At 42.1% G+C, this 14,087-nt stretch overlaps 1 protein-coding gene across 1 annotated transcript; it reads right to left on the bottom strand.

Moving 5' to 3' along the window:
- Positions 1-273: 273 nt before the first annotated feature.
- LOC310961853 (methylmalonate-semialdehyde/malonate-semialdehyde dehydrogenase [acylating], mitochondrial-like) lies at positions 274-10,443 on the bottom strand. Its single transcript, XM_083934128.1, has 12 exons — positions 10,305-10,443; positions 9,924-9,968; positions 8,049-8,123; positions 7,458-7,619; positions 6,642-6,720; positions 4,490-4,792; positions 4,110-4,231; positions 3,649-3,838; positions 3,174-3,355; positions 2,681-2,860; positions 1,313-1,411; positions 274-1,216 (listed from the first exon to the last, which is right to left on the bottom strand). The coding sequence occupies exons 1-12, from the start codon at positions 10,341-10,343 to the stop codon at positions 1,112-1,114; spliced, it is 1,581 nt and encodes a 526-aa protein (XP_083790254.1). The 5' UTR covers positions 10,344-10,443; the 3' UTR covers positions 274-1,111.
- Between the last annotated feature and the right edge of the window lie 3,644 nt (positions 10,444-14,087).

Raw genomic sequence — 14,087 nt, forward strand, 5'->3', positions numbered from 1 at the left:
TATTCTTGGTTTAATTATTTTTTAAAAGTCTGTTTAAATATTCTATTTGCTTCTTTTTCATTTTGTTAATATTTTATCTGAATGTCATCTTGTTTCATTCCAATGTTTTATATAAAAGCACTTTGAATTCAAACGAGTTCAAACAATAGGCATTATTTAGATACGTGCCTGCTGTGAGCTGCTGGAGAGTTCATCCCAAAGGATCAATAAAGAGAAGTCTGAATACATAGAATTACAACAGAACCAGTTCACCACTTCAACACAAAAAATTAGTCAAATTACAGTGTCTTTATTCAAACAGTTAACTCAAATACCCTTACGTCATCACTTACTCTTCAACAACAAGACTTAAGGAAAAAAGTCAAGGGAACAGAGTTTGAAGTAGCTCAAATGCTTCGGATGAAACACTGCAATTTAACTTTTATACCATTTGTGACCAGAAAAGTGTCACCCCGACAATACAGTACAAAACTGTGGCTCTCTACAGGACACGCAGAAAACACATTAGTCCCGAGACTGAACATGAGACGTTAAGGGGGAAAGAACTGCAACAATTATTTCAGTTTGAATGGAGTGACAGGTAATTGCGCGTCCTTGTTCAAATGTAGCATCTGCTCCATTTACATCAACATTCAAGTATCTACACGACGCTCTGATAAAAACAGAACCAGCTGACAAAAGGGAGGATAGTGGTGGAAGACATTTGCAGCCGTGGTTTTAAAAAATAGGCAGAATCCGTGATTTTGGGTTCCTACTGTAGGATCACTGTAATGTGACACCAGATATACACAGAGTAACATTAAAATCATTGAGCATGATTAGATTCATAGTCCACATGGTCAGATTAGGACACGGACAGTAGAAAACGGGTAAAACATAAACCAATGAGGAGACTCCCAGCACCATTCACTGCATCTCTACAGTTCATGTCAAAACCCGGTGTAATTTGTTTTTTTGTGCAACAGCATTTTTTTACAGGATGCACAAAAGTTGAACAATCACCAACTAACAATCCCCAGTGTGAATTTATCCCAATAGTGAAAAGGAAATGTAACCTTCTTCTTAAGGCATTTGAGAAGTCACTGAAGGTTACGCTGGATGTGCTGACGACTTAGCGTCCCATGGTCGGCATGGTAACAGCCGGGCTCGTCACAGTGGCATCCTCGGCCTTCCACTGAGACGTCACGGTCTTGATCTGAGTGTAGAACTGGATCCCCTGGAGGTAAAGAGACAACTGCCGTGTCAGTGACCCAGTACACGCGCACGAGTATTTTTATGAAGGACACACGGCGAACGGCTTTTTGTTGTTTACCTGCTTGCCGTAGAAGTTGGTGTCTCCTCTGAATGAGCCTCGGGAGCCGGTGAAGGAGAACATGGGGAGGGGGACGGGGATGGGCACGTTCACGCCAATCTGTACAAGGTTCAAGGACGAAAAGGGGTCGGCAAGGTGAGAAATTTGAAAAACTGTTAAAAAAAAGCATCCCTGAGTTTTGTTAGAATGTATATTTTGTGTAAATGTTCATTTTATTTGATTTAAAATAGGATTTGCACCATTTTTCACAAAATGAAGAAGCAAATAGACCAAAAATTTGTCAAATGTTGTAACCACAAAAGAATGATGAATATTATATATGTCATCAACCACATTTCATCTGTGCACTCGTACCAATAATAACTTATATTTCAAAATGTAATCCAAAAATAGATTTAATTGAGATTACTTCAGAATTTAAATTTGTTCTTGCTTTTAAGAAAGTTAAATTTTTTGGTCCAAAGTTTTGACTATTAGACATTTCTTGATTAAAACCAAAAACTTCATAAAAAAAAAAAAAAAAAAAAGAATTAGTACTGTTCATATTGGCCATTAAAAATCCCTTCCTAACATGCCTTCATTGGAAGAGATGGGGGAGGTATGATTACAGCAAGTATAAGTTCTTCCAGTGTACATAGAAGAAGAAGAAGAATTACTTTATTTATCCCGCAACAGGGACATTTAATTTTTTCACTCTTATTATTAATCATGTTACACACACAGGCCCGAAATACACACACACACATGCACAGACAGGACCTATACATGCAATTAAGGAGAGATGTTAGAGCGAGGGGGCTGACAGTGACAGGTGCCCCAAGCAGCTGGGGTTCGGTGCCTTGCTCAACAGCACCTCGACAGTACCCAGGAGATGAACTGGCACCTCTCCAGCCACCAGTCCACGCTCCATACATGGTCCACACAGGGACTTAAACCAGCGACCCGACGGTTCCCAGCCAAGTCACCTATGGACTGTTTTGTGATGGATTTTAAAAATGGTGAACTTATCCTTTAATGGCACAAAAAATAAGTGTGAAGTCTGTATATACAAGGATGAGGATGGATGAGTGTTTCACTTCCAAGAATACTTTACAGCACTTTTCCTTTCAGCCATCGAGTTGCTCCAATAAGCATTCACATTTATTCTATATTTAGTCTGTTTCTTTTTTGAAACGGAAAGCCTCCCACACAAAAGCGTTTACTCATCAGAGTCTCACACAGGTGACTCACCGAGGAGCAAAATAACACCTATAAATAGTTTTATAATCCCTGAAAGAAAAGGCTATTGGTCTTCTCAGGGTATGATTTTCTAACTGACTCAAGATCTCCAGGGTTCTTTCATTCAGCCCTTGTAAAAGCGTCTCTCACCTGGCCGACGTCCACCTCGTGTGTGTATTTGCGCGCTGTGGCTCCATTGGTGGTGAAGATGGCGGTGCCGTTGCCGTAGGGGTTATTGTTGATCAAAGAAATCGCTTCGTCCAGACTCTCAGCCTCCAGGACGACGAGCACCGGTCCAAAGATCTCCTCTCTGTAACATTTCATGCCCGGCTGGAAGAAGAAGAACAGCAGAATGATCACACCACAGTTCCCTACAGCGTTTAACATCATCTGCAACCAAACCTCCGCGAGGCGTTATTAACAGACATTAAGTCCCAGTATGCTCAACCTTTCTAGTGTTATACCATTACATGAAGACTGGGAAGAGTGCTTTATGCGTGTCTAACGCTAAAACGCCTCTAAAAACGTACAACATGTCAGAACTATGTATAAAATCTCATTATTAGACTTTTTTTTTGTATCTCAACAAAAAAAGAAAAGAAAAGGCAGCCATGTTGCACTCTTTGTCTCAGCCAAATCTCACCCCAACATTGCTCAGGATGGTGGGTCCTACAAAGTTCCCATTTTCATATCCTTTGACGTTGACATTTCTCCCGTCCAGCAGCAGCTTGGCACCCTCGTCCACGCCACTCTGGATCAAAGACTCCACCTTGGCCTTGGCCTCAGGAGAGATCAGGGGTCCCACATCTGCCCCAGGCTGATCACCTTCAGGAGACATTAATGTAAAAACATCCTTTATAAAAATGGCTGTATCATGCTGCAACATATATCAAAATACATAAGAACTGATACTATTTAAATACAAATGCTAAAAATTTCAAACAGTTATCAATTAAGAGAGATTAAGGAGATTTGGATGTTTGTTTGTTTTTTTATTTTCAAATCTATAGAATAACAGAATCCTTAAAGAAAATCCAAGTCCACTAGCCGCTAATTTATTAATCACCCCCTAGCAAAAACCCAATTAGTCCCTGTTTATTATAAGTTATAGAACTTACCTGCGTTGACGCGCAGGGATTTGGAGCGCTCCACCAGCTCTGGGAGCCATTCGCGAGACTCCCCAACAAAAATAGCAGTGGAGAGAGCCATACAACGCTGGCCAGCTGCTCCGAAGGCAGCACCGACCAGCTGGTTGATGGTGTTCTCTTTGTTGGCATCGGGCATCACCACACCATGGTTCTTGGCACCCTAAAATCAAAGATGTAGGACAAGGCTCAGTGAGGGTTCTCTCCAGTTTGACTGTAGGACATCAGAGGCACCACAGTGATCGTCACATATGTTGCAAACATCAGCGATTGACAGCCAAGCACTGAGCTGTAACAGAATAGTAAATGCTTCATATGGGGTTTTTTTTGTATTTAATATGTGGTTTATCATCAAACAACAACATGCATCAAGAGAGATAATCCCTATATTTAATCTAAGGATGTTAAAATGAGTACTGCGGGTTGTGCTGTACCATGTTGGACTGCACTCGCTTGCCGTTCTTGGATCCCCGCTCGTAGATGTGCTCCCCAGCCGGGTTGGAGCCCACGAAGCTGATAGCTTTGATGGCCGGGTGGTCACAGATGAAATTCACCGCTACACAAAGACACAAACAGATATTGTAAATACCTTTCTTCATAAATATAAGAGCACAAAGGCCTTGAATACAGAGATTGAAATCCTCTTTCCTCAAACAACAAGGATTTACATATAGATATAGGCTGCACGTAATATGGAAATTTCATATCTACATATTGCCAGGGGGCATATGATTAGTCCTTTGAGTCACGCTGAACCTTTTCCGATTGGTTATTACACACGCTTCTGAATTACCAGCGAGACACACACACTTACCGTCATGCTGGCCGTGGATGATGTTAAGTGTACCATCGGGTGCTCCGGCGTCCAGGAGCATTTTGGCCAGGAGCATGGTGCATCCTGGGACCCGTTCAGAGGGCTTCATCAGGTAGGTGTTGCCACATACCATGCCAATGGGGAACATCCACAGAGGGATCATAGCGGGGAAGTTAAAGGGGGCGATACCAGCACACACTCCGATGGGCAGGCGGTATGTGTAGGTGTCCATGTCCTTGGTGATGGAAGGTAACGTCTCCCCAAGCATGAGGGACGTAATGCTGCAGGCATGCTCAACCACCTCTGGGGGGGATGAAGATGAAGAGGAGAAATTATGAAGTAAACCAATAAAATAGGGTGCAAAGATCTGAGATGCACAATAAATGAATGGATGCATCTCTGCAAGTTAAGCAATAAGTAGATTAGTTCTTTAAAAGGAGATTGTGCATCTACATTTCAATGCATCATGTATTTTGTACTTTAGCCTGTTAATACAAACTAACTGTTGATCGATTGAATTCCCTGTGAGTGAACTAGTGAGAACTATTGGTCCCAGTACTGTAGGAAATCTCTTATGCTGGCAGCACACTGCAAATGTAGCCTGTCATTCAGCTGATAGGTTTAAAGTCATTATGTCAGAATAACTCGGGTATCCCAAACCTGGGAGCTGGAACCAAGTACAAGAAATACTTTGGCGGCTCTGTCTTGTAATAAACAAGATATATCTTCTTTTAAGTGCACATGTCTCAACAGGATTCTTGTCGATGCCAGTCAGCCAAGTGAACAAGTGCACCTCATTGAGGGAAACTGCATACTTATCTTTATATAGCATGCAAAAAACAGCGCCTGCAAAGTGCATTGGATGAAAACAAAGCAGGTAGACTCACTTTAAACACCTGGACGTGGTTATGCTGCAGGGATACGGTTCCATTAACCCTGGTTTAGTTATAATTAGACACTTTGAAAACCTCTTCAAATGTAATTTAAGCGTCTTTATACCACAGTCTTGGTGAATACTTGTTTCTGATCGACTGCAGAGTGTCCATTAAAAACGTGTTAATGGACACCTACTAAGTAGTAGTCCCAGTGAAGCTGTCTGTTCACTGCTCTAAATTAATATGCCGCCTGCATTGGGACAATTAAACCAAATAGAAGATGAAAAAGATGAGATCAACATAATAAAATAGACAAAAACAACAAAAAGGGCACTTAATACTCTAAAAGACTTCTTTGAACTAAAACAAATGGACTGCATCGACATTGCTGATGCTCTGAATGAGATCCTGCAGAGGATTTATGTCGCTGTCTCATAAGCAAATCATCTCACATCCCATTCGCTCTTCAGCGCGCTACTTCAGGCTGCAGGCAACAGTAACGCATGTGGCGCCTCATAGGTTCAAGAAAATCTTGGTTTGGGGACAATGACATTGCTGGATAGCTAGCTTGGCTTGTTGTTAAACATACTGTCAAATAATACTCACTGTTTGTCAAACAGATGCAATGTCATTGTATCTTGCTGGCATAACATTAGCTCTCTGTCTCAAAGCTGAGGTTCTAAGGAGCTGAGTGGAGGAGAAATATCTCCTGTAGCTATGTGCTGTCTAAGGTTCGTCCTATTTAATGACTGTTCCGATATTAGTCAAATCCCCAGGGTAACTGAGTCATGGCTTGCAAAAAAACTTGATGTTTCGAGTGCAAGATGCACACAAATATAAATTAATTGTCTTTTCTTGGGTGTAAGCAGGACACTGCCCTTTGAGGGGTCCATAATCAGGTATTAAACTCCACAGAGACAACCTCTGGCCTCTCTGTTGTCCATTAATTGTGTTAATTAAATTGGAAGTAAAAGGCAATATGGCCAAAACAGAACCCTCGCTGCATTATTAACTTATAAATAAAAGTCGCTTTTGCAGGAAGTGTCTGGTTGCACACAAATAATTGGCAGCGTGTTGCCACCCTTGGTATCAAACCTTCACCAAGGCAATGGTACAAAGGACTGCCAAAGATACAGACTTTTCATCAGGGGATAATGATACGACAGACAACAGTTTCAACAAGGGAATTTGATCACCGCTATATATTCACCAGCACTCTAATCTAATCAGTATGTCAAAACCCAAGAGCACACACGGGAAGTCTCCGCTTCACTTACGTAGTCCTCTGAATACATCTCCCTCTGCATCAGCGAGAGTTTTGCCCTGCTCCAAGGTGATCGACTTTGCCAGTTCTTTCTGAAATATCAGAGGAAAAACAGAGAACGATTAATTCGAGCCAGTCAATCAGTCAGACCATTTACAGGCACAGCAGTAACCTGGAAACAGTCTTTCCCCAGGTAAGGGAATAATCGGATTGTTGAAGTTCAGCGTGTATACAAGAGCGGGAGAGAATGGGAAAATGACGACAATAACTCCGGTACAGTAGGTGGCGCTCTGCCAACATACAGCTGATCAGAATACGCCTTTTTCTTCTTCAAAATTCAAAACAACTTGGAAAGCGGGGGGAAAATGGACGACTTTTTGACAAAATTACAATCGAAACAGGTCTTCTGAGTAGTGGTGTCACTTGCCATGGCGAAGTCCTTCCTCGGTTTAAAGGTAACGCTCAAGTTGTTGGTTTTTTTCATGTTGTTTCGGCGCCATTGCTTCCCGATTTAGACTGTTTACGGGTTAAAAGCCACTGCCGCGGAGTGAAGAGGGAAGGTTCTAACCAACGGAGCATGCGCAGACACGTAACCCTATATTACTCCTGGTTCGGTGTTTACATGCATGAATACTCTGATTACTGAAAGAGTTATCTAGGGCTGTCATCTGGGGTATGAAAACTCAGATTTGACCTGTGGTACGTTGTTTACATGCCGTTTAGGAAACCAGAGTATTTCCTACATTAAAGCTTTTTAAACTGGAAACCAATAAGTGAAAGCTTAAAAGAAAGAAAGGAAGAAAATCAAGCAAGTGGAACATTTCCATACAATGTTATCCTTGATGAGCTGCTGGTAGCGCAGGAAGATCTGCTGCCTGCTGAGGATGGAGGTCTCCGACCAGGACTGATAGGCTCGGGAGCAGGAGTCCACAGCTGCCAGCATCTCTGTCTGGGTAGCTTTGGGAACACGTCCCACCACCTCATTAGTGGCCTGAGGAGCAGGAGACAGCACATACAGACAAGTTGACTGAGAGCAGGGGAAGTCATTATGGCATGTGCATTTAATTCATCAATATTAACAACAACACATTTGTTGTCTCTCCTTTACAGGTTCGATTATTTATGCGATGGAAGCAGATGCCTGTTTTTGCATGCACTAATCATTCATCACTGCCCGGCTGGAGGCTTATAATTGACGAGCTAAACAACGGAGCTGGACTTTTGGAGGATATAAAACCTGACAGGCTGTGTAGACGGTGCTTTGATTTCTCAGAAATTGGCAAATCAAGACTTTTTCCCCCTCCCGGTGTTCATGCGTTACAACTACAAAGCTGCACTGGTTATTTGCAGCCGGCTTTTAGTAGAGATCTTGTTACTGCAGCCGGTGCGGGTTGTATTTAGTCCATCTAGGAATACTTACAGGGTTGTGAATGTCGAGCCATTCAGAGCTGTTGGACTCAATAAACTTGCCATCGATGAGCAGCTTGGTGGTGGGCTAGAGGATCAGAGAGACATATGGTTAAGTCCCTTCCTGTCTGGTTACAGCATTAAGGACATCTGTCTATCACCACAACTAACACAGGGACTTTCTCAAGCATTCGTTTTAGATCTCTTAACTTTCTATACACCTGTGTTGTGTTAATGTTTCATTTTAACATATCAAAATTGAAGTTGTCGGAGCAGACATTTCTAAGCTTATGGTATTAACCGTCTCCCAATCCCATAACACAAACTCATTCTAAGCAGGTTTTTGAGTATTTATAATGCACACGCTGAAATTGTGACTTAAATTCACTCAAGTAAAGTCAGTTTGCATATCACATCAGAACACTTGATTGTAAGGCCTTTTTGCGGTGACGTTTTGGCAGTACCTTTCCTAAATCTGATGGCATATTCATTTCCTGTTATCATAAAACAATATTTAGATTCTTTGCATACAAATAGAAATCACAATAGAGTATGAAATTCAGAACATAGTATGCGCTGTGTACAGTTTGTAGTATGGAATAAGGACATGGCTAGAGTATGCAACGTTTACAAGTGCAATAAGACATTCTTACGCAACATTAGCAGCAACATTTGGACTGAATGCAATAAGTTTTCTTGTCCCCAATGACGTTAATGAAAATCATATTACAATTTTACACCATGCAATGACTTTATTCATAAATGTAGACCTGATGTTTCCCCTGTATGTTCCTTCTGTAGAGAGGAGGTTGGAGGAGGTCCTAGTCTCATGTATTTAATGCTTGTACTCATTCATATAAAGTTTGGACTCAAATATCTTTTTTAAAGTGGGAAACTCATGAGCTCTTGGTTCCCTTTAACAGGATACACTGTCTTGTTTTTTAATGCAGAGTCTGATAACGTGACAGAATTGCTGTGTCTTTTGGGCAAATATCCTATTCACGAGGCCAGATTTCTTCGGTCTCTTTGAAGCACAAACTTGTTTTAAGGTGAACTTCAGACATACTATGACTCTGTATGTAAAGTATCTAAAAGCAAAAAAACTTTAAAGACTTCTCCCGACTTGAGGAACACTATGGACAACATTGCCATATGATTCTCTTTGCACTCCGCTGTCTTTTGGGTCGGTTGTGTCTGTCTTTGTCTTTCTTTGTCCATCTGTCCGTCTTTTCTCTCTTTCTCTCTCCTTTTCTTATTCCCCAACCGTTGCAGACAGATGTCCGTCCTCCACAGAGCTGAGTCTGTCTGACGTTCCTGTCTTTTATAGGGAAGGTTTTCGTTGCCACTGTACTCTACGCGGGAATTGTTGGGTCTTTGTTTATCAAAAATAAGTCATAGAGTGTGGTCTTTACCTACTCTGTAAAGTGTCCTGAGATAACTTTTGTTATGATTTGGCACTATAAATAAAATTTAATTGAAAATTTAATTTGTAAATTGTTGTTAATATGGAATCAAAGTGCATATTTATGTACTCTCTGTAAAACTCCATGTACTGTTATATATTTTCAAATGTCCTTATATTATTACTAATAAAGTTTGTTTTACAAAACTGCATTACAGCAGACCCTTTGACTTAGCAGGAAAAGCACGGGTGAAATTGATAACATACAAAAAAAAAAAAACCTGTTTTAAGGATGATATAATGATAGAGCATGTGTAACAGCTCCACTTGGAGTTTCAGGACTCGTAAACATGTGAGCTATTGACTTGTTGAATTGTTTGCCTTGTCCAACTGACAGTTGAAAGTGACTGTGCAGAACCATATGTGCTGAACACGTGACACTTATGCACTGCTGAGTTATGACAGCTGATGAGTGGAGGTTCTTACCACTGAGGAGGAGGAGTAACAAATGCGACCCAACTGGAGGGGCACCTGCAAGAATTCACACAATAGTCAACTTCAATTCATATTAAACTCATTGTCCCCAAGGTCTAATGCATAAGAGTCCTGTCTGAGGGCTCCAATGCTAAATAAAAACCTGCTTCTACCAACCCAACTTAACTCAACTTGCACATAAATATTAAATGCAGGAAAAAGAAGGAGTAGTAGACTGTGTGCAACGTGTGTGTGATAGCAACGACTTTGTTAGCTAGCATCACAGGTTGTTAGCTAGCATCACAGGTTGTTAGCTTCATAGCGTCAAAAAATAAAGCAACTGTTCTGTTCAGTAAAAATACAAACGTGACTTTGTTGGGTTGTTTTTTTTACCTTCTTGTTCAAAATGGACCGTCGGAGGAGTGCTGCCATTGTGGGGGAGTGGGGTTTCTATGTTCCTGCTCCGAAGCCCTTCAACCGACCCAAAAGACAGCGGAGTGCAGAGAGAACTTCAGCTAGCACAAATGTTGCAGAGGACAGAGCGCTGTGGGGAGATGCTGCGCTTTCACACGATCTACAATACATAACAGCGCGGATGTGATTGACTGGCAGCGGGACACATCATTTGGAAATCTGCGGAAGCTGCGTGTAACGGTATTGGCTGTTTTCGTTCGATGTGGGCGGGACGGACCTGATTTAAATGACCAATCACTGCGCGGAATGTTCAAACCGCCCTGAAATACGAGAAGCTGATTGGCTGCTCGAAGCTGTTTCTATAACCACGGATTTATTTAGCGTTTTAAAAACATTCACGGGGAACTTTGTTACGAAATGTGTCGCCTAGTTACTGCTTTTAATATATATTTGGTGTGAACAAAAGCCGCTTTTGTTTGTGAAGGAAACACCTATCAACACCCAACCTCAATGGCAGGTAACAGTTTCCATGACAACATGGAGTTCCTACAGTGGAGTTGTCATGATGTTGCAAGATGGATTGAGTCTTTAGGATTTCCGCAATACAAAGTAGGTTAACATTCACTGTACTAAACAGATATGAGGCTACATTAAAGGTTGAACATGTAGAATCTTTATTAAAAGCTATATATTTAAAAATAATAATAATAATACAACCACGGGCCGGGCGTTTTGAGGGTACAGGATGGAAGTATTGCGGATTTGATAATGACTTTCTGTCACGTTCTGTTTACATTGTACTAACCAATTGTGGCTGACATTGCGTGTTGCCAGGGTTGTCTGTTGTTGGGTGCAGCTACTGTAGTCTGGCACTGGGTGAAATGGAGTTTGCCAATCCTGCAGCTGCTTATTTGTCCCAGCAGCTGAGTGACCGGAGACGGGGAAATACCTGAATCAATATAGGAAAAGCATTCACTCAATTGAGTTCAACGGCATTAAAACGCATGCCCAAATGGCTACTTTTCTCCCATAGACTGTATAAAAAATGGACGTAGCATACCCGTCGAGGTCCGTTCTCTCACCTTGATCCAATTGTCCTCGCCTACGGGAGTCTCCATCTTGTCAGACTTGAACTCCGCCCCATTTCCTCTTACCAAAGAAGGACATTGATGTGACGTTGGGGGGAGGGAGATACGTCCGTCTGGCTGACGTTTACCTCAGAGGGGAAGTGTGAACCAGCGGCTAGTTGTCACTCAAAAGGCTGCGCCCCTTATTATTAGTGTTGTCATGGAGATATGACCTAAACATACAAACTACAATGGTGTTTTGTATCAGGCTTTAAACAGGTTTAATGATGCTATGAAAATGGCCTGTTTAACATTGGGGTCAATGAGAATCTGGTCTAATGCGCAAAGTACTCCTAGTGGACACTCGGAGAACTGCAGTTTTTGGCACTTCTGTATTGGATCAACCAGGAAGTTGCTGTGGTGGGGGCTACGTTTCTCCTTGATCGGTAAGCTAACTTTCATGTTTAATTAGCTGTAACGGCTAACGGCTAACTCCTCTGCAATACTTGTTTTTATGGTGTGATTTGCGGAGGGGACGGGTTCAAACAGGCTCAAACAGACTCAGGTCTCCCGTAGGCTACTGGACCAGGTTTGACCCACCTTGCAAGTGGAGTGCTGGAATTATTTTTTGTTGTCGCGACTATGTCTTGAGACACTAGATGGCGGCGTCCTGCTCATTCTACATATTCAACCTTTAAATGTTCCACTATATGTGTCAACTCCCAACTTAATATTTCGCCTTTCAAAGCTCTAACCTCTTGTGTCGCAGGCATGTTTCACGGAGAACTTCATCACTGGAAGAAAGCTCATTTATGTAAATTGCAGCTTCTTGCCAAGACTTGGAATCACAGATTTCAAAGACATGAAGGTATTAAGGAGAAATTCTAACTTTCTGAAGACATTGATGCTATTATGGAGACTTGTTTACATATCAAAGCTGGAGGCTCACACGATGTTCAAAGCCGTTCCTACGGGCAACACCAAGATAATGATGGCACTGTGAAAACTGTTGCAATTTGTTGTTTTCTTAATTGATTCAAATTTTGAGAAGTGTTTAATTTTAAGGAGCCTGATTCATCATGCCAGGACATCACTTAGGGCTCAGCCATTTGTGGCGTGGGAATGTTTGTTCATTTGACTATTGACTATTAAAGAAACAGATTAATTAAAGATAAAAACAAGAAGATTAACATATTGTAGAAGTGGACTGTAAGCATTGGAGACTGGTGTTAAGCGTGTGCCAAATCAACTGCACATCCCATTTGGCACTTTAATGCTCTTTCTTTGAACACTGTGACATCCAATTAAAGTCGGGTGTTGTAGCCGAGCATCACTGCCAGCAGACACCTCAAATCAGCTGTATCACGTATAGGCTGTTTACAGTCGGAGCAACTGTTTTTCTTATCCCCCCCGCCTTTGTCAGAGCTAAATTGGCTAAAAGCGCCTTTATGTATTCAGCCCTGCTTTAGAAGCATCAAGAAAGAAGGAGAAAACTGATGCCTCTGGGTGTAAATTGGTACAAAAAAGCAAACCTCAAGATAGACAGACTCAGTAAATAATAGTCTGTGCTCTGTTTTGTCAAGAAATATATATGAGCCTGTAAGTCCTTGGTGCATTTGTTAAGGGGAGTGTACAGTAACCTTGTAACCTTTCTTCCCATGAGGCCACAATCCTGGTGAGATCTCCTCAAAGGACTAGACACTCTTACTCTCAGCGGGACTGCCTTATTAAATAGAGGTGAGATACTGAAAACACCACACTTTATCAAAGCACTCAACCCCGCTGTGCACCCTGCAGGTCATCTGCGCTCATGTGCGTGAGCTGCTAGGGATCACAGAGACCCCGTGGAGTCGCAGCATTGCTGACCCTCCGCGGGACAGCGTGGGCTTGTTCTTGGAAAAAAAGAGCCGGACGGGTGATCGGGCGGACAACCTCACCTACCAGAAGTTCCTGCGGGATCTGCGTCAGTGAAGAAGAAACATCAATCACAACAGTAAAGGAGGGGGAAAAAAAGAAATCAAGATATGTCAGTGTCACTTCATATCACCAACTGTCAGCTCACGGTGGCTCAGATGAGACACTCACAGGGGGACACATGCAGGCCACGACATTAACGCTCCCCGCCGCTAAAATGCTTGTATGCTGGCGGTTGAAAAATCCGTTATTAGGTCAGGTGTTTGTGCAGGTAGCCAACATGAGTGCAACACTTTTCTCCCCCCATACGTCAGTGATTTTGTGCACACATTCAGTATGATAAACAGTTTAAATAGCTCTTACCATTCCAGTTCTGGATAAGCACGCTTAAACCACTTACTGTAGGCTTTTTTCCTATTGATCTCAAGTGGCTGTGTTGTAACTGGATGGAGCTATTGATCTGGAGTAGAAATCCTCAGGGTAATTCTGCGGATGACAACAGACACCTATTTCGCAGTGCCAGGAGGCCCCCGGAGCAATACGGTCATTGTTCTTGGGAATAAAAGAAGAAAAAAAAACACTCTGTCTCCCGCGCCACTGTACTTTAATACACGCACAGTCTACTTTGCCAGTGTGCACAAAAGGCCATGGATCATTGCATCAGAAAGGTATAATGGTTGAGTGCCAAGCAGACCCACATGGCGCTATAGGGCTTTCACTTTCAGCCAACTCGACACTTTCTTGCCAATAATCTATGTAATACATGCAGCACTATTTCTGG

Source organism: Echiichthys vipera, assembly GCF_963691815.1.
Source record: "Echiichthys vipera genome assembly, chromosome: 19".
Lineage (NCBI taxonomy): Eukaryota > Metazoa > Chordata > Actinopteri > Perciformes > Trachinidae > Echiichthys > Echiichthys vipera.

Excerpts from the sequence above, each read along its gene's own strand:
- LOC310961853 (XM_083934128.1), bottom strand. The coding sequence starts at position 10,343 with ATGGCAGCACTCCTCCGACGGTCCATTTTGAACAAGAAG. Across the intron at positions 7,620-8,048 it reads GGCTCGACATTCACAACCCT|GCCACTAATGAGGTGGTGGG; the intron begins GTAAGTATTCCT and ends CCTGCTCCTCAG. Across the intron at positions 4,232-4,489 it reads CATCCACGGCCAGCATGACG|CGGTGAATTTCATCTGTGAC; the intron begins GTAAGTGTGTGT and ends GTCTTTGTGTAG.